The 21,327-nt window shown below is 41.6% G+C and overlaps 2 protein-coding genes and 1 pseudogene across 3 annotated transcripts in view; 1 reads left to right on the plus strand and 2 right to left on the minus strand.

The window, feature by feature from the left end:
- Positions 1–490: 490 nt before the first annotated feature.
- LOC135571517 (ciliogenesis-associated TTC17-interacting protein-like) lies at positions 491–5,521 on the minus strand (annotated as a pseudogene).
- On the plus strand, positions 5,522–19,954 carry LOC115128013 (uncharacterized). Of its 2 annotated transcripts, none has more exons than XM_029657628.2 (7): positions 5,522–6,011; positions 6,180–6,294; positions 15,132–15,247; positions 15,868–15,967; positions 16,572–16,693; positions 16,921–17,033; positions 17,582–19,954. In XM_029657628.2, exons 1-7 carry the CDS (start codon positions 5,921–5,923, stop codon positions 17,627–17,629), a joined length of 705 nt encoding a protein of 234 aa, XP_029513488.1. In that variant the 5' UTR covers positions 5,522–5,920; the 3' UTR covers positions 17,630–19,954. The 2 variants fall into 2 exon arrangements, with proteins under 2 accessions (XP_029513488.1, XP_029513494.1); XM_029657634.2 differs by having other exon boundaries at positions 16,939–17,033.
- The window catches only part of sec16a (SEC16 homolog A, endoplasmic reticulum export factor), a 71,628-nt gene continuing 68,727 nt past the window's right edge, over positions 18,427–21,327 (minus strand). The window contains 1 exon segment of the mRNA XM_029657609.2: positions 18,427–21,120. Coding sequence (XP_029513469.2) covers positions 21,049–21,120 — 72 coding nt within the window. The 3' untranslated portion in view covers positions 18,427–21,048.

The raw sequence follows: 21,327 nt of genomic DNA on the forward strand, positions 1-21,327 counted from the left end.
AAACTGCTTGCGATCTTGCAGCAGCAGTGGGCCACAGAGATATAATGTGCATGCCCACTCTCATGTGGACACGCCCAACCACTGCCCCAGCTATGGGTTAATAGTTAAAGAGCTCCAAGCATCAAATAAAGAAAATCGTGCCGTGTGGTTTTCTTAATATAAGGACTGTGAAATGAGTTTATTTTGTTACTTAAGTATATTTTAGCAATTACATTTACTTTTGATACTTATAATTAAAACCACATACTTTTAGGCTTTTACTTAACTAGTATTTTAACACTAATCTTTTGCAATTTGCATTTAATTTAGCTGAAAGTACTTTCACATCCAACATGACATGTGTTACACACAGCAACAAGCACTTGCCATGCCTGATGGTCCTGGGCCAATTTTTCAGCCAAGACAGGCTCATGGTCTTCAAATCATTTGTATCTAGGCACAAAGCGAGACCCAAATGCAGACACAGGAGGCAGATGGTTGGAGTCTTACAATGTTCATTAATCCAAAGGGGTAGTCAAGAGAATGGTCGTGGACAGGCAAAAAGGTCAAAACCAGATCAGAGTCCAGGAGGTACAGAGTGGCAGACAGGCAGGCAGGGCAGGCAGGTACAAAGTCCAGAAACAGGCAAGGGTCAAAATCAGGAGGACTAGAAAAAAGAAAATACAAAAAGCAAGCGAACAAGAAAACTGCTAGTTGACTTGAAAACATACAAGACAAACTGGCACAGAGAGTGTGTTGTCAATAATGAGGACAGGTGAAACTGATCAGGGTGTGACACATTCGTGGTTGAATCAGAGGTATGGATTAAAGTTTAAAGGACAACAAAACCATGTTGTCTTGACACATTTGGTAAAGGGCAGTTGAAAGTACGCTCAGCAAAGTATTCCATTCAGATCATACATACATAGCATTTCAGTTATACCTTCATTCTTACATATTTATGGGGTGATCACATCAGAGCCAAAGCAAGGTAGCAGTTACTGAAATTATCACACTCGAGGATAAAGTTAATATACATGAAATAATAAATAATATTTTATTCACATCAACTGACAACTAACTCTTGCGACTGGCACATCAACAGAGTTGATTGGAATTTGTTTCAGCAGCTCATACAAAAACAGTATCACAAAATAAAACACAAAAAACATACATAAAAGCATTAATTTGATGATGGAGGGCCTCTACATACATACAAGGCCTCTAATGACAAGCGCTCTACATTACATTACATTTAAGTCATTTAGCAGACGCTCTTATCCAGAGCGACTTACATACAAGGCCTCTAATGACAAGCGCTAACCAGAACAATATTGTCCTCACTAAAGTGCCAGTAGAAGGAATCTACAAGACTATTGAGACGCAGGCACAGTGTGTGTCCTCAAGGTGAAGAGGTATTGAAGGTATTGAAGGGTTGCCGGGAGGCGACGGGAGAGATGTCCTCATGGGCGAACATGAAGACATAGCTCGGTTTTCGTAGTAACAGGAACTGCAAGAAGTCGGCCATCATGGCACAGAGCTCCAGGTGCTTCCGCAGGTACGAGGCATGCTCCACCTTCAACTCGTCCTGTAATACACACATCGGGTCATGTTGGAAACTTAGGGGTTGGTGGTTTAAGATTACGGGGCTAGGTGAGAGTAGGGGGTAATGGCAGGCTGTAGGGAAAGACTAATGTGTCACCTTTTTGTCCAGGAACTTGGAGTGAATCTGCATGTCCTCCTCTCACACCAGATGGCTCTTTAAAACACTTGCTTAGCGTCCCTCAACTCTGACACACATACATGTAAATAGAGGAACATTCCTAATAGTGTGTGTCTGTGTATCTGTGTATGTGTGCAAAAACTATGTGTTTGGGGAGGGAGCAGTTGGAGCCTCATCTTGACGGGAAATCCCAACTGCACTCGGCTGGCCAGGTACCTAAACAGGAAATCACACAGGGAAAAAGATGGCAGGAGCAGTGGTGCCCTGTATGTCCCGGGTTACCCTGGTGTAGGCTGGGTTACTGTAAAAGCACTTGGTGCCAACTGAAAAGAAAATGCCATATATAATTTTGATTAATTGTATAAGTGATGTCTACTTACCTATCAGGTAGAAAGTAGCAGTGCCAACACTGCCAAGTGGCTGAGATATCCTCCACTGAGTCCACTGTTCTCCCAACCCCAAACACATCCACCACTTTCACACCCACAGTCTGGCGTTTGCACCCCAGCTCCCTCTGACCAGTATGACCCACCAGACTCTTCACACATTTGGGCAGAAGAGAGATGAATTCAAACACAACTAAGAACACACATCAACTTCATAGAGCAGTGAACACACTTATCTCACAAAAACACATGTATTATGAGTAGGGCAGACTAAAACAACCGATGCACACACAGATGAACACACTCAAATATGTGGAGGTTGAGATGGGTGTCCTGGTGAAAGGAGAGAAATGTCATGTTTTTCGGCAAGTTCTTCCTCAGATGGAGCAGCATCAGAAGTAGCATGCTGGAACCATCACACACTAACCCCTTCAGAGAGGACACCCCCTTACATCACACAGACTCACACAGACACACAACTGAGAATTTTTCTTTAACGAGTCCGATGTGAAGGAAATACTGCTTCTCCAAGACCTGGCCCAAATCCCCATCATTCACATGAAGAAAAGATGGAACTACAAGGGGCGAAGATCAGGTGCCTTGTTAGAAATCGTTGGCAAGTGGGTAACCCGCCTTTACCATCCGTTCTATTGGCCAACGTGCAATCACTAGAAAATAAACTGGATGATCTCAGTTCAAGACTATCCTACCAACGGGACATTAAAAACTGTAATCTCTTATGTTTCACAGAGTAGTGGCTGAACGACGACATGGATAATATATTTGGCTGGGTTTTCCGTGCATCAGCAGCACAGAACAGCTACGTCTGGTAAGACGCGGGGTGGAGGTGTGTGTTTATTTGTCACTAAGACCTGGCACTAAAACCACACTCAACGAGCTGTATAAGGCCACAAAATGTTAATCCAGAAGCGTCGCGCCTACTGGCCGGGGACTTTAATGCAGGCAAACTTAAATCCGTTTTACCTCATTTTTACCTGCATGTCCAATGTGAAACCAGAGGAGAAAAAACTCTAGACCACCTTTACTCCACACACAAAGACGCATACAAAGCTCTCCCTCGCCCTCCATTTGGCAAATCTGACCATAATGCTATCCTCATAATTCCTGTTTACAAGCAAAAACTAAAGCAGGAAGTACCAGTGACTCGCTCAATACGGAAGTGGTCAGATGACGGGGATGCTACGCTACAGGACTGACTTGCTAGCACAGACTGGAATATGTTCCTGGATTCATCTAATGGAATTGAAGAGTATACCACCTCAGTCACTGGCTTCATCAATAAGGGCATCAACGAAGTTGTCTCCACAGTGACCGTATGTATATATCCCGACCATAAGCCATGGATTAGAGGCAACACCAGCACCGAGCTAAAAGCTAGAGCTGCCGCTTTCAAGGAGCGTGACACTAATCCGGATGCTTATAAGAAATCCCGCTATGCCCTCAAACAGGCAAAGCGACAATAAAGGACTAAGATTGAATCCTACTACACCGGCTCTGACGCTCATCAGATGTGGCAGTCCTTGCAAACTATTACAGACTACAAAGGGAAACCCAGACGCGAGCTGCCCAGTGACGCGAGCCTACCAGATGAGCTAAATGCCCTTTATGCTCGCGTCGAGGCAATCAACACTGAAGCATGCATGAGAGCACCAGCTGTTCCGGACGACTTTGTGATCACGCTCTCCGTGACCGATGTGATCAAGACCTTTAAACAGGTCTTCACAAGGTCGCGGGGCCAGATGGGTTACCAGGACATGTACTCAGAGCAGGCGTGGACCAACTGGCAAGTGCCTTCACTGACATTTTCATTCTCTCCCTGACCGAGTCTGTAATACCTGCATGTTTCAAGCAGACCACCATAGTCCCTATAACCTACCTAAATGACTACAGCCCCGTAGCACTCACCTCGGTAGCCATGAAGTGATTTGAAAGGATGGTCATGGCTCACATCAACACCATCATCCCCGAAACCCTAGACTCACTCCGATTCACATACCACCCCAACAGATCCACAAATGACACAATCTCAAACGCATTCCACACTGCCCTTTCCCACCTGGACAAAAGGAACACCAATGTGAGAATGCTGTTCATTGACTACAGCTCAGCGTTCAACAGCCAACACAAAGCTCATCACTAAGCTAATGACCCTGGGACTAAACACCTCCCTCTGCAACTGGATCCTGGACTTCCTGACAGCTCGCCGTCAGGTGGTAAGGGTATGCAACAACACATCTCCCATACGGATCCTCAACACGGGGGCCCCTCAGGGGTGCGTGTGTAGTCCCCTCCTGCACCCCCAACACCATCATTACATTTTTTTGATGACTACATGATTCCATATGTGTTATTTCATAGTTTTGATGTCTTCACTATTATTCTACAATGTAGAAAATATTACAAATAAAGAAAAACCCTTGATTGAGTAGGTGTCCTAAGTTTTTATGCTTTTTTACTACTTTTCACAGATGGATCCAAGGACCAAGGTAGTGGGTGCACAGGAGCAGGCGTTTTAAGTTCCTGAATTTGATGTACAGACATGTAGAAGACTAACAGATGAACTGTCAGTATACTCAGTTGAACTGTTGGCGATAATAGTTGCAGTGGGATAATAGTTCCAGTGGGCGGAGGACATACAACCTGTTAGAATTATAGTATGCTCAGATTCTCGGTCTGTATTGAATAGTTTATCATCTGGTAAATCTAATAGAAGTTACCTACTATTGGAGGTATTCATGTTATTATGAAGAATTGAGAGAATGGGCGTTGTAGTGAGATTCTGCTGGGTCCCAGGACATTTGGGTGTGGAAGGGAATGAAATTGTAGACCAGTTAGCCAAAAGAGCTTTGAAATGAGACATAATTGATATTAATGTTCCACTGCGTAGAGGTGAGGCCAAATGTAAGATCAGAGCCATTTTGATAGATGTGTGGCAGAAGAGGTGAGACTCTGAGCACAAGGGCCAAGCATTTATATGCCCTCCAAAGAAAGGTCGTGGACCAAGATTCAAAGGTCAGATTAGGAACGAATAGGTGGTGTTTGCTCAATTGCGCTTAGCACATTGTACATTGAACTCATTATTACATCTGGTTGGTAAGCATGTGAATGGTTTGTGTCTGGAGTGTATTGTCGGTGAAATTGTGGAGCATGTCTTGTTATATTATATTGTTAAGTATATTGAAAAGAGGGAAAGATTGAAGTGTAGGGTCATTGAGGTCGGGGGGGGGGGTAGGAAGGGATTTTGAGCGATGGAGGAGGGTCTATTAGAAGTTAGTATGGCTATTTTTATTTTATCAGAAGTACTGAGTAATTAAGTAGGAGGATTTAGAAATGTTGTAAACCGTGATTGACCACAAACTCCAGCACTGTAGGTGGCGGCATACACCTTTAACGGTGGTTTGCGGACCGCCATTTTATCATAGAAGAAGAAGAATCTTTGCGGATGACATAAGAAAAATAAATTAATGCAGTCGAAATGATTATCAGTCTTAGTTGTTTAAGTTCGGATATTGATTGAACGAACAGTACACGGCTCCTATTGTTATCGATGTGCCTCTGAATCGTATCTGTGTCAACAAGCTAGCTAGCTAATTTAGCTATCCATCATCAATTGAGTCTGTCACTGTCAGTCTGATCTAGCTCGTCGATCATAGTTAAGATGTGTTGCAGCTTTTGAAGATAGTTAGTTAGTTACCTCTACTTTTTGTCTCAAATATGAACTTGTAAGTCGGAGAACGAATCAGACAATAGAAAATGTCAGGTTAGCATTGTAAACAACAGCAGCGAATAACCAGTCAAACATCACATCATCATGGAGGATGAGGAAGATCTCGAGGTACTTGGCGAACAACTGTACGATTTAATTTACCCCAAGCACGCTGAGATCGCCGGGAAACTCACAGGTGAATCACCCCATAACGGTTTACATTTACACTCACATTCAAATTGCAAAGCATTACGCAGCTATGTAGGCATATGCATTACTACCAATATGTTATAGCTAGGTAGTAGATTCCATTTTACAACATTGTTTCATGGTATATTGAGATGGCATTGTAATTGGGTCGGAGGCATGTTGCTGGAACTACCTGGTCCTGTCCTGACTCGGATGCAGCAGGATGAAGCGATGCTGACAGAGGCCCTTGAGAAAGCCCTCAGAGCTCTGCAACTACCTCAGGGCCCCAGGTAAGACTGATAATACCACATTCTTAGACGCTAGCATGAACTACTTTAGCGCCTATTGACGATAGTATCTTCTGATCGGAGGAGTTTTGTTAAGAGTCTGGAGTCTTGCTTTAATAGGCTGGACATTATATTTTTAACTACCGGTACACTTTTTTTATAATAAAAACTTGGTCATTATGTCCGTCGTGTAGCCCCATTTCATAATATTACCATCTGTCCCAACTGCTTGCCGTCATCTTGAAGTAATGGTGAAAAAACTGGCCTTATTTTATGGCATTTTTCAACCTGTCAGCACCTATTAGTTCTATTGAGCACCGAGGCACCAACCCACCTTCTGAACGTTCTATTCCCAGCCCATTGTTCAATGCCAAATAATATTACTTATTGTGAATTCCAGTACCTGGCTGGTTGATGAATGGCACAATGTATTAACTAGGAGAATACGTTTTTCTTTACCTGAGATGACTGAATTAATGTTCAGGATTATTGATAGTCGTTAATACAATTATAATTCCAAAATATGCACATGAATACAGGTAATAACCAAACATGAAGGGTCATATTAATTCACAGTAATCTGTTAAAAATACTTTTAAAAAAGTATTTCTGTGGCTATGCAATATCTCAAATGTAACACACACATACAATGGAAATTAGCCCTTTATTATGAATGATTTGGCTCTTAAAATAGCCTTTGGTTTTGTAAAACAAATGTATGTTTAAGATTGTTGCACTGGCACTCATATTCTAGTGAATGTAATCACAAGAACAAAGTGTTTTTGGTGCATTTTAATATAGCCCACACTAGACAGTGAGAGGCAGACACAATATAAAAGTCCTATAAACATAATATACTGTAAAGAGTATAATTAGCATGTCTTTCAATTAAATACATTATGAACATAAAAACAAAAACATACATACATACATACATACATACATACACACACATCAAATGACTGAAGTTACCTTTTATAAACTGGCATTCAAGTTTAACAAGGAGATATCTTTTGGCCCCCTGTCTCATATAACTGTCCTAAAAGTCCTAAAGCAGCTACGTTGCCTCATATTACCATCCTGTCAGTATGTACTGGTATCGTATCCTAAGGAATAGATCCACTCTATGTAAGAATTCTGACCTCGTTTACATAATAATCAAATAGAAGTGGATATTCTGATACAGAACTACTCACCTCTTCATCCTCTTCTTCATAGTCTATTACAAATGTGTCTCCTTTAGAACTAATTACTTTACCCTGCCACCAGCACACACTCCTATCCTCACTGCTAATATACATGTGTTAAAAAATGTAGACGACCAGATCCTTTGCACAAACGGATACATTTTATACGGTTTTCCTGATATTCCAACCATAAGGGCAACCAGGGCATATTACTAGTTTTGTCATATTTTATTCTAAACTCATAAATGTCATCTGATTTTCTTATGTCTACCACTGTTGCATCATACTCTGTATCTAAAATGGTTCCACTAAATGTATGCTGAACACGTTCTACAAGAAACTGCAGTGGCATTTTAATACTTGGTAATCTAACCACATCTAAATGTCCTCTCATACGACCCAGATCTTGTGCTTTAAGATGCTGTTTGGTAGCATCTCTCAAAATACCTCTTTACTTTGAGCAACAAGATCAGCTGGCGCAGTCATGCGTGCTTCATCTAAACTAGTGTCAAGTGGCTCACTCATAACAACTACTACACCCTTCACGTTACTGATGAGCTGATCCGATGACAGCCATTTCCCACATTTTGATAAGTAAAAAATGTAATTTTCGTTTTTCTGGCCTAATACAAAGCATCTAAATTTTAACTGCTCTGTCACGGCTGGTATTTACTTAAATTAGCTATCTGCTTGGCGACTTCCTCCACACTGGTCCAGAACCCACCATATTTGCCCATGTCTACAGTAACCTGTTGTTTTTACTGACTCCCTGAATGTCTTTTTGCTTTTGTCTATCTTGTTTCTCTTTAAGTGCCTGCAGTCTCTCTTATTTTGAACAAACGCTCACAATATATGACTCTCTGTCCTTTAACTGATGCCCTAGATGTTGTAAGGATCTCAGCTTTCCTTTCAGGACCCAAACTAGCCAACCATTCCCAAGGCCTATTCTGTTTAAACATGATCATGCCCTCTAATGCTATTTTGCTTTCCCTAGACTTTAATCTTAGTAATTGATCAAAAAAAGTCCCAAAATCTCTCTCACACGCAACGTTAGTTTTTGGAGCAGATTCTAATGCTTTACACGGCTCGTCTGATACATTGTCGTACCATCCATGCTTTAGGTGATCTGCTGTCAACCTACAGCACACCTTCACTAGAGTAGCAAAAAATGGCTCTAGAGCTTGTTTTGTCATGTCATCACTCTTCTGATTCTTGTGCTATGAGTTTGTCGAAGATGGGTCCCCTGTGGACGTCTACGTCATCAAACAAATTGACCTCACCTCTAATGACGGTGCTGCTGTCTGCCTGTCACTCTGTGAGCTTTCTAACAAGCAAACTATACGTGTTGGTCATGTTCTTTCTTTCCAAGAACTCTCCAGAATGGTTCTGTAACCTGTTTGGATATAAGGCCTAATGCCCTATTTTTATTTAATTTATTTATTTACTTGCATACCCGAGAGAATACTATAGACATCAAGAAAGCCAATCAGTTGATTATTGACAAGTTTTTCCAACACTTTCGATAAACATGGCAAAATAGAAATAGGCCTATAATAGTTAGGATCAGCTTGATCCTAACTTTAAATAAATTACGAACCGTGGCTGCCTTCCAAGCAATGGGAACCTCCCCAGAAAAGAGTGACAGGTTAAAAAGTTTGGAGATAGGCTTGGCGATGATAGGGGCACCAACCTTAAAGAAGAAAGGGCCTAAACCATCTCACCCAGCTGTTCTTTTGGGGTCAAGTTTAAGGAGCTCCTTTAGCACCTCGGACTCAGTGACCGCCTGCAGGGAGAAGCTTTGTAGCGGGGCAGGTGAAAAAGAGGGAGAAGCGTTGGGGCTAGTCGCAATAGAAGAGGTGGGAGATGAGGAAATGTTGGACGGGCAGGGAGGCATGGCTGAGTCAAATAGGAATCCTGACTTAATGAAGTGGTGATTAAAAATCTCAGCCATGTGCTTCTTGTCAGTAACAACCACATCGTCAACATTAAAGGACATGGGCAGCTGTGAGGAGGGTGAGGGTTCATTCTCCAGGTCTAGACCCACAGAGAGATAACTGCTCCTAACTTTGGCCTTCCAGATGGCCTGATTGCCCTTATTTCTCATTTGCCTGAACAAGAGCCAGTCAGCCTGAGTATGCTTGTGCTGAGCCTTCGCCAAATGCAATTCTTGAGTTGGAGTAACTCTGCAAGATCACGGTCAAACCAGGGGCTGAACCGGTTTTTAATTCTCATTTTCTTTATGGGGGTGTGTTTGTTATCAATACCACTGAAAATATAAAAAAAGAAGGTCCAAGTGTCTTCGACAGAGGGGATTAAGCTGATTCTATACCATTTTACAGGGGCCAGTTCATGAAGGAAGGCTTGCTCATTAAAGTTTTTTAGCAAGCATCTATGACAAATCAGGACAGGTCGTTTCACTGAGCAGCCATTATGAACACAGGCTGTAAAACAGTGTTCACTAAGGTCATTACAGAAAACACCAGACTGATACCTATCAGGATTATTTGTGAGGATAACATCGAGGAGGGTAGCCTTTTCTGGGTGTTTGGAGTCATACCTTGTGGGATTGGTAATAATCTGAGAAAAATGTAGGGAGTCCCATTGCTTTAGGACTTGGTCATGTGGTTTAAGCATGTCCCAGTTTAGGTCACCTAGCAGGACAAATTCAGACTTAGTGTAAGGGGCCAGGAGAGAGCTTTGGGCAGGTAGGGTACAGGCCGGTGCTGATGGAGGACGATAGCATCCAGCAATAGTCAACAAAGAGCTATTTGAAAGTTTAATGCTTAAAAACAGCAAATCAAATAGTTTAGTCCTACAATCCGCAATGAACTGAATGACATTCAGATTAGCATGGACGGCTTGAATGAACCTGTTTTCATTTTGGGTGAGTCTTGTGAAGTCCAACAAGTCAGTGTAGAGATAGTAAACATACACTATAGACTCCTATACAAGACTCCTGTATTTAATTCAATTTTTGGGCTCATTGCAATTACTATCACTGTCTTCTTAAGACTCATTTGTATTTATGTAAATTGTGCATGGGGTCATTCTATATACTCAAATGCAACACAGAAGATTGTGTGTGTGTGTGAATAAAGAATAATAATAATTGTAAGGTAACACTAATAATAATACATACACCCCCCGCCCTTCTTCCCCTAGAGATGTTTATTCCCGTCGGCGCGATGAACTGAGAATCCAAATGGCTGGACCGACTCTGACCGTATATTTCGAGTGAGCCATGTTTTTCCGTGAAACCGAGTATGTTACAATCCCTGATATCTCTCTGGAAAGAAACCATTGCCCTGATCTCGTCAACTTTGTTATCCAGGGACTGAACACTAGCCAGTAATATACTCTGAAGTGGTGGGTGGTGTGCGCCTTCTAAGTCTGACCAGAAGACCTGTGTTGTTTTGGGTCGGCCTCTGGAATCAGTTCAATTGCCCTGGGTGGTGCGAACAAAGCATCCGCTTCGGGAAAGTTGTAATGCTGGTAAGTTACCGCCGCTCTGATATCCAATAAGCCTAGTAGTTAGAGCGTTAGGCCTGTAACCGAAAGGTTGCTGGATGGAATCCCCGAGCTGACAAGGTAAAAATCTGTTGTTCTTCCCCTGAGCAAGGCAGTTAACACACTGTTCCCCGGGCACCGAAGACGTGGATGTCGATTTTGGCCCCCCCACAGAGCCAATTGTGGGTGAACGTTGGCCTAAAGGCTGAAAACCCTACATATGGAGAAGGGTTTTTGAGAGCTAGACTGAGAATATCCTGGAGAGTAGGAAAACTAGAGGCGAGGGCAGTTTGGGGTCTGTTAGTAAGGTTCCCCCATCCTGCTAGATTAGTTGCCCATGTGTCTGTATTATTCATCCTGGGGCCCGACTCAAACAACTGGGAACTCGGAAAAGTATGAGGTCAAATCATGACATCAGTGATCTTCAGGTCAGAAAGTTGGAGCTCTAGAAAGAGGCCAAAGTTCCCGAGGTTGGAATTCCGAGTTGGATGACTGTTCAAAACTGTTTTCCCAGTTGGAGCTAGTTTTTTCCCGAGTTCACAGTCGTTTTGAATGCGTTGAAGTCTGAGATTTGGTATTCAGACTTTATTCAGTCGCGTAACACGCTCTGCATGTGTGGCTGCCTTGTGCGCTCTGAATAAATGTAATTCAACCACTGAAAACTCTCCCACTTGCTGCCAACAGATTTTCTCGTGGAGTTTTCTTTTAACAGGGTTTTCAATACATTTATCTTAAGCCATCCCTTTAAATACTGTGTACATTTTTAGTTGGAATTTGGACAACAGACTCACTAGAATACATTGAGTTCATTGAGAGAACGGGTTCAGAATATTAGGGAGAAATGTTTCAGTACCAATTGCTTGATAAAAAAAAAACTCTGATCTTGTAGATGATTTAGATTTAGTAAAGTATTTATGAATCACAAAAAACAGGTTTGGAGGGCCTTTACGCACTAAATAAAGGAAAGGGTGGTTTGATTAATAAAAAAAATTGTCACATTGTCACGGCCGTTGATTGAAGAGGACCAAGGTGCAGCGTGGTGAGCGTACATTTTCACTTTCTTTTTGGATGACGCCGACAAAAACAATAAACTATACAAAAACAACCGTGAAGCTTAAGGGCTATGTGCCACAAACAAAGTTAACTACCCTCAAAGAAAGGAGGCAAAAGTGGTACCTAAGTATAGTTCCCAATCAGAGACAACGATAGACAGCTGTCCCTGATTTGAGAACCATACCCGGCCAAAACATAGAAATACAAAATCATAGAAAAATGAAACCTAGAATGCCCACCCCAAATCACACCCTGACCAAACCAAATAGAGACATAAAAAGGCTCTAAGGTCAGGGCGTGACACACATTTAGTTATTAAAATCATGGTATTTTAGAATATTAGTGTACATAGAAATATAATAGGGCGAATAGTGTACAATAGTAGGCTATACCCTCGTCTATTGCCTGCACTAACCATGGAACTGTGTGATGACACGGCCAAGTATTGTGCCATGACACAGCCAAGTATTGTGCCATGCGTCAGGTCCAAACTGTTACAGCTTGGTCTGCGCTCCAGTCCATAACAATTTAATTAGCCTACATGTCTTTAAAAAATATATATAAATAAACTTTTACTAATGTTCCTCAGCAGCAAGGCTGTTGACGGCATTTATAGAGGAAGCAAATTAAGGTAAACAAAACAATGTAATAGAATGATAATGTAGGCCTAACCAACCGAAGGCAACTAACAGTAAATAGGCAGTTGAATATGTGTGGTTAATAATAATAATAATAATAATAATAATGGATTGGATTTATGTAGTGCCTTTTTATCAACTCAAATCGCTTTACACAGTAAAGGGGAAACTCACCTCATCCACCACCAATGTGTAGCACCCACCTGGGTGTGATGCACTGATGCACTGCAACGATTTTCTGCCAGAATGCTCACCACACATCAGCTAGCATGGTGGAGAGGTGGAGTAATAAAGTGCATTCGTTAAGTATTCAGACGCAGATCCTCTCAAGCTCTGTCAGGTTGAATGTCCTTTCATTTTGCCCTTGATCCTGACTAGTCTCCCAGTCCCTGTCAGGGATAGTCGCAATAGAAGGGGTGGGAGATGAGGAAACTCTCTCTTTATGTAGTGTTGTGTTGTCTCTCTTGTTGTGATGTGTGTTTGTCCTATATTTATTTTCACATTTTTAATCCCAGCCCCCGTCCCCGCAGGAGGCCTTTTGCCTTTTGGAAGGCCGTCATTGTAAATAAGAATTTGTTCTTAACTGACTTGCCTAGTTAAATAAATGTAAATAAATAAAATAAAAATAGGGCATTGGGCCTTATATCCAAACAGGTTACAGAACCATTCTGGAGAGTTCTTGGAAAGAAAAAACATTTCCTCAGTGTTGTGTTGTCTCTCTTGTTGTAATGTGTTTTGTATTTGAATTATTTTTTAAATCCCAGGCCCCTGTCCTCGCAGGAGTTCTTTTGCCTTTTGGTAGTCCGTCACTGTAAATAGGAATTTGTTCTTAGCTGACTTTCCTAGTAAAATATAAAAAATAATTTGAAGTGTTGCCCCCTATCGCAGCAATTTTCTTTTTTGCATGTTCTGCAGACAGGGTGACCATCTTCGATTATGTTCCCCTCAGCACTCTTGTAAAACCCAAAATACGACCGCACTTTTTGGTCCAGATTTGGTCCTCTTAGAAGGCTGAAAAATCTCCCGAGAGCGCTGTCACTATCTTCCGCTATGTTTTCACACAAAACCCACGTTGCAGGCAGCGCCTGCATCAGACTGTTGCTATCTTTGGTTGATGCTGGACAGTATTTACCGAGAGTTTTTCAAACCGTGGTAAGCAAACACGGTTTTAATATTAATTCAAATTTGAAACGGTAATACTAATTGTCAGGGAATTTTATCGTGAAACCAGTAACCATTTCATCCCTTCCTCTGACCTATTTATGCTGTTTAATATTACATGTAGCCTATTTGAAATTATGTGCAAGTCTTACATTCACCTTTTTCATGTTTATTCAAATACTTTTAATTGAAATCATATGGTTTGGTTTCAATACTTCAAAACCAAATGGTTGGTCCAGGTTGTCATAAAAATAGATGGGTGTTAAATTGTGATTTTAATAAATGAAGCGTATTTGGAGCTGCAGCTTTTTCCTCTGTGAGTACAGAACGGTTTTTAGCTAAGTGACTAGAAAAAGACCAGAGGGGTTGGATTTCTAACCACTCAACTCTGCTCACATACCCTGATCTGTAGACACCTCCGCCACATACCCTGATCTGTAGACACCTCCGCCACATACCCTGATCTGTAGACACCTCCGCCACATACCCTAATCTGTAGACACCTCCGCCACATACCCTAATCTGTAGACACCTCCGCCACATACCCTGATCTGTAGACACCTCCGCCACATACCCTGATCTGTAGACACCTCCGCCACATACCCTAATCTGTAGACACCTCCGCCACATACCCTGATCTGTAGACACCTCCGCCACATACCCTGATCTGTAGACACCTCCGCCACATACCCTGATCTGTAGACACCTCCGCCACATACCCTGATCTGTAGACACCTCCGCCACATACCCTGATCTGTAGACACCTCCGCCACATACCCTGATCTGTAGACACCTCCGCCACATACCCTGATCTGTAGACACCTCCGCCACATACCCTGATCTGTAGACACCTCCGCCACATACCCTGATCTGTAGACACCTCCGCCACATACCCTGATCTGTAGACACCCCCGCCACATACCCTGATCTGTAGACACCCCCGCCACATACCCTGATCTGTAGACACCTCCGCCACATACCCTGATCTGTAGACATCTCCGCCACACCTTCATTTATTTCATCTCCACCCCAAACAAATAGCGTTTTTAAAGACAGTAAATGAGGCTGAATGTAGAGAGAAAAGTTCATAAAAAGGGAATTGCGCTCCATTTACACATGCTTAACTCGGGTTGAACTCCACCCCATGTGAGTTTCTGTGTCACAATTTGGTTGAGTTTGATCTTAACTAACCTCCAGAGCCCAGGTTTCTCGTAGTCTATTCAACGAGACAGATTTGGAAGGATGGCCATGTGAGACTAGACCTCAACTAACTATGATCTCTCCATGACTTCAGCAATACAATGATGTCAAAGGAGGAAGATGAAGCATCTGCCTCTTCTGACTCGCTTGGGGAACAGCTGTTTGAGCTCGTGGACATCTACAACTCTGGCCACACACAGAAAATCACTGGTAATCAACCTACTGATCAGTAAGCCAATCATCTCTCCTCCCTCCAAACGTATGATTTATTTTATTTACTTAACCCTTATTTTACCAGATTACTGAGAGAAAAAATCTTGCCAAAAAAGCAACACACAAAGTTTGACACTTTTCTGCTTGACCAAAAAGGTTGAGAACCTGAGTTAATTCCTTAAATCTCCTCCAATGGCAAACAACTGGTTGTGAGACACTCACTCCCTGTGTGTATTTCAGGGGGAGTTGGGATATCCAAGAAATACACTTCCATTACTTAACCAGACAAATATAGGCATCCCCCCCCAAATTAATATTATTATTATTAGGTGTTAACAAATACCAGGTGTAGGCAACTAGATTCAGCTGCGGGATGATTTTTGTTGGACCTGATTTTTGCTGAATTCCTGGTGATTTTAGTCTTTTTTGACCCAAAACTAAAGTTATTTTTTATTACAAAAATATGTTTGGGGCCAAGAAAATCACTTGCTGGCCGCCTGTTGCTGACCCCTGCCCTATACAATGTGAATCCATACAGTGCAAGCGCAGGCTGATCCTTTATGAACCAACAGCTTCTAATGCTTCTCTAACATGTATTTACCCATGTACCACTCCAGGCATGCTACTGGAGCAGCATAAAGAAGCGGTGCTGCATCTTCTCTCAGAACCCTCACTACTGGAGGAGCAGGTGAACCTGGCCTTGAAGACACTGCAGGAGTGAGTGTGGAGCTTGACATCATTGTGGGGAAGAAAGATATTATGAAGAACTTTGTTTGTATATCCAGACACAACACTGATGAACCTCTGAATGGATGGAAACTAGACTGATTAGGCTACTTTCTGTTAATGGCCGTCATTAATTTTAGTTCTGGCAGTCAAGCAGACTGAGGCCCTGTCCAAATACATCCCATATTACCCTAGAGTTGGGTAGGTATAAGCAATATGATAGTAGCCACTGATGAACTAATTATATTTTTCTGCCATATTGGTTACATCTACAGTATCCACACTCAGGTCTACCTAAAAGCCTTGAGGATACAGGACTAGGGGGTGTTTCTGAATGGGCCATTAGTCTCGAAAGGAGAGCCTAGAAACCTGACACAGAAGGCTAAGACAGCGTTCCTCACTTATACAGTAATATAACATTACCCATCCATTTTATGGTGTCATTATTGTACATCCAATAGTAAATACATGGTGATACCAGAATAATATCTAATATCTCTCTAGTCGCAGGCCATAACGTGTGGGATACTTTGTGTGCAGTTTTTTTAACGATATTCATGGCGTGTTATGTTTCCCCTACCCTGATTTGCTGTAGGCTGGGTGTGGAAGAGACAGATGTGAGTGACTCATCAGATGCCGATGACACTGAGAGGCTGGAAGAGAGGCTGTTTCTACTGGTGCAGGAGATGGACGCAGTGCACTCAAATGACATTACAGGTTAGCCCTGCCACTAGCCGGTCCCAATTTGATCCCTACTCTCCCTTTGGCCCTTTAATATTTGCAGATCTGTAAGGCGAAGCAATATGGTGGCAGCTTTACCACTAAACTGTTTAAACATAAGTCTCTAGAACAAAATGGCTCATTGAGTGAACTGTAATATCACAGATACTGCTAATGCTGTCTTTCATAAACCATTTTAGTGGTCTGTAATGGTTAGAATTTAGAAGGACTCTGTCTCATAGGCATGCTTTTGGAGATGGACCCTGCAGCTCTCAGACAGATGCTGAGCGACCGCACCATGTTGGAGGGAGCCGTTCAAAAAGCACAAGCAGCGCTGGTAACCTTCAACCGAAACTACCCATGTCAATATATTGATTGATTGTTTGGTACACTAATTAGTGCCCCGCCCACATGGACTTACAAGACACTATTTCATCAAGTATGTGTACACAGAGCACAAAACAAAAACTACATTTCTGGGGGAGGGTAGCCTCAGCACAGTCATAACACAACCATATGTTCCGGTTTTCAAGGGAAATTGAAGAGACTCCCGCTTTCAGACGTTAACAAGGCGACACTCCATTTTACTGGATTGGTTGAAAAACTGCAGAAGAGACAGTTTTGTTACTCTCGTCAACAAGAGCAGAATGTGGGGTGGGGGTCTAGTTCCAGGCATTTATTTTACACTTGCCAAGTTAGGTTAGGAGGAAGGTGCTGTGGGAGATGATTGGTTGGTAGATTAAGCCGATAAAAAGAATGCTGATGCGGAGGTAGTTTATCCCAGCCTTTCTATTGTGGAATGTCAAAAACTCCCATATACAAGAATTACAATCTTGCTTTGTTAGCCTATAGATTCTAACTGCATTTATTTGGGGATTTTTACAGGAAAGCATTTGGATCCAAGAGGACAAAGAAATCATCAAATCCAAATGAAGTTGGCCCAAATACTGTGACATTTCAGCTGAAGAAAACTACTTTATGAACACAAGAACATTTATGTGCCACTAACCCACAGGATCATAGCTGCCATGAAGGGATGTATGTATATACTGCATTCTAAGTGGCGATTCCTGATTTCAGATATTTTTCTCACTCCAACACTTGTCAGTGACTTGTTTCGGAGTGCAATGCACTTTAGTTAAGGCCACACTCATGATTGGACAGGAAGGGGAATATGAGCCAGTGAAGTGTGCTGCGACGCCCTCACACACTTGCTAAAAATAAAACCAGGCACCCTACACTTCTTGAAATATACATGCAAATGCTCCTTTAGACTGCAGACTTCAGGAGTGGAGAATGGAACAGGCCTATAGTCTTTTTTTTGTTGCTTCCAATGCTATAGGAGAATTTGACAACTGTCTGGGTTGATTGGATTTTTCTACTTGCCAGAGTTGTCAATGAGGGATAGGTAGTGCTGGTCCAAAATACTTTCATCTGTGAGAAAGTAACTACATCTGTAGTGCCACAGTGATGCCAACAGACTTGCACACATTTTAGTTCCACTGGTAGTTTGGGGGATATTTGTTTGTACTTCACTCAATAATAAAAATGAATTCAGTAACATTACACAAAGATTATAATATTCCATATTCAGACACTTTTAGCCAACTGTTGGGATGTCCTGCAATAATGTGTGAATAGGAAATGTATTTTGATATGTAGATAAAACACATGATGAACCTTGGATACTAATCAGACATAGAACAAAATTAAACATTCTTTCAAAGTGCTAAAGAGCGCAAAGATATCTTTATTACCATTTTACAGGGTTGAATTCTAAAACAGGAAAAATCAACAGCTTCTCTCAGACAAAAAGGGGACCTTTGGAAAAAATAATTGGGTGTTCAACACAGAAACAAAGTCAAGAACACAAATGGGAAGCAAGGAATTTTGGATAACAAAGTTGACAAAAGCAACAGCAAAATCAAAAAGGAAACGGCAGTTTTGAGTAAAATTTGTTCCTTTCACAGATGTATTTAATGAGGCTAGTTAATCTGCAGAAGCAGCCGTTACAAACGTGAATCCAGGTATTATATAATCTATTAATGACATTTCAAAGCTAAATCAGCAAAAACAATAGTTGCTCTCCACACTTTTGCTCATGACTACAGCTCATAAATACAATCGATCAGATAAATATTTGGATAGATTAATGACATTTAAAAATTGTAGTCAAATGATACCATGACTTCCCTATAAAGTGCATGCACTACTTTTGACCTGAGCCACCTAGTTGTGCACTATATAGGAAATAGGGTGTCATCGGAGACTTGACCGATATAGTCCTGGGGCCTCATTTATAACAGTTCACACATTTCCGCATGAGACACATTTCTGAAAATCCAGCGGGAGTACAAAAATATTTAGATTCATACATTTGGTGCACATTAAAACTCTGCCTGGAAAACACCTCCAAATGTTATGGTGACAATAACACACCATTTGCTGTATAATTTTTGAATTAGGCCATGGCAGTATCTAAAATGGGCAATTGCAATTTTGATCACATTTCTGTGGGCAGAATGTTTTTGGAAGTTATTCAAACTAAACATGCATATAGCGAGTGCCTGATGTCTGCAAGGTTGATTGTAGCCTATATTTTGAAACACTTTAAAAGTAGGCTAAATGCTACAGCCCACACTAAAGTTCAAAATAGAAATAGTTCAATATTTTGTTTATCAATAGATAGAAACAATGTCCTGCCTTAGTATAGGTTCTGATTTAAATTGGCAATGTTGTGCTTCTATCTCACAGCAATACAATAGCTTACCTATACTCAAATATTTTACATAAACTACTGTGTTGGCAGAATGTTCCAATACGGTTTATGAAAGAGAAAACAAATGGCAAATTGTGGACCTGTCAGCAGAACGTTTAAATTCAACAATGTTTTGCATCGACTTTTCACCTAAATATGATGGGACTGGCCGTGAATTCTGAAAAATTGTCTAAGGCAGGCTACCAGTAGCATACATAGGCCTACTTCAATGTAAAAGAAACTTCAGCTTTTAAATTTGACTGTAGGCTAGATTATAAACCGCACTGCCTATGGGATTGCACAATTTAATACAGCCTATCTATTTACTAGGCTCCTAGGTCCAATTAAATGAGAGATGCACATGCTAATTTGTTGTATGGCTACTTAGGGAATATGAACCTATTACGGCTAGAAAAGGTGAGAAATTTATTCTGCAATGGTTATGAAAATAGAGATTCAAATGTTTATTTTAGATTAAATAAATAATTTTGCTCTTCTAACTGATGGCAAATGGCTGAATTTGTGTTATGTTGTCCTGTTTTTAGTTTTTTTTATGAATAAGCTTTTCATCATATCCCCCATTTGCACAAAATACTTACTTGCCAGCTTGCAATACAATATTTCAGCCACTAGTAGATGTGCGTACGCATGGTCTAAACGGGGAGCTGAGCACATTCTCACAACACGTTACATTTTTATAAATGCCAACTTAAATCGTAGAAACTGCCGCATGCACATTTTGGGGTATATTGTATGCACGCACGGTTTATAAATGAGGCCCCTGAATCCCAGCTCACTCCTTGTTCCTCTAAAGGCCTGCTTTTAAACTCAGTTGGGAGAGAGGAAGCCTAGTTGAGACTTAAGACCTTTGTGCCTGATAATGAGGTGTTGGTAGGCAGCAACATTTTATAAATATCTAAAATGAACATTCCAACACTCAAGTCACAGTCACTCCTATTGCCTCTGCTGGAACCCACATCACACCTGAGCACATCTGAATGAGGGAGAGTGAACACAGCAGGCATTGCACTACTGATACTCCACACACATCAGCGCTACAGTACCTTCAGTGTCTGTACGGGAACACTGAAGAGTCATATACACTAGTATAAACAAGTGAGCTGAGCTCCCGAAGTGCTACACTCTTTTACACACTAATACACTTAAGGGGCCAAAGACACACGTACTAGATAAAAATAGGACCAGAACAGTCCTTTGTCTCAGCATGTGTGTAGAGGGAATGTTGTCTAAGAGCTGAACACACTAGCATGTCTGTCTCCACAGTAGGTTGTTACATACAGTATAATCAAGCTAAGTATGTGCATTAAGATCCATTGTACCAACTAACTCAGTTTGGACACATGAAAAAGCCCTTTATGACAATCTTGCCTGCAAATAATTAACAAATGTTATTTTTTTTTTTTTTTTAATTAGTGAAAGAGTGGTATAGTCGTTTGACGATGATGGTACTGGTGGTAGTGTTCGTCTTGGGTGTAAGGGGGGGTCCATCAGAGGGGGAGTTGAGGTGTCTATGCGCTTCCCAGGGGGTGATTAAACCCATAAAGTCTGTTTTAGGATGAACTAGGCTGGATATCTATTTCAGCACTGGGTATGCCCTCTGACCGCCCAACCTTCCAGACAGAAGCCGTCCCGATGGAGTACTCGCCTGGGGAGAAGGAGAGAGGGATACAAGGGTTGATTTGACAGTGTAAACATAGCTACTGGTGTGTCCTAGCACCTCAATGGTGGAACAAGCCTTACTTATTTTCTTACTAGCACCGATTTCACAGCTTTATTGAGTCAAGTTTTACTTGCAATGACTGATGTGGTTGTACCTTTCGGCCAAATTACCTTAAATGCAAATGGTGTCATC

The sequence above is a fragment of the Oncorhynchus nerka genome, linkage group LG4 (assembly GCF_034236695.1).
Source record: "Oncorhynchus nerka isolate Pitt River linkage group LG4, Oner_Uvic_2.0, whole genome shotgun sequence".
Classification (NCBI taxonomy): domain Eukaryota; kingdom Metazoa; phylum Chordata; class Actinopteri; order Salmoniformes; family Salmonidae; genus Oncorhynchus; species Oncorhynchus nerka.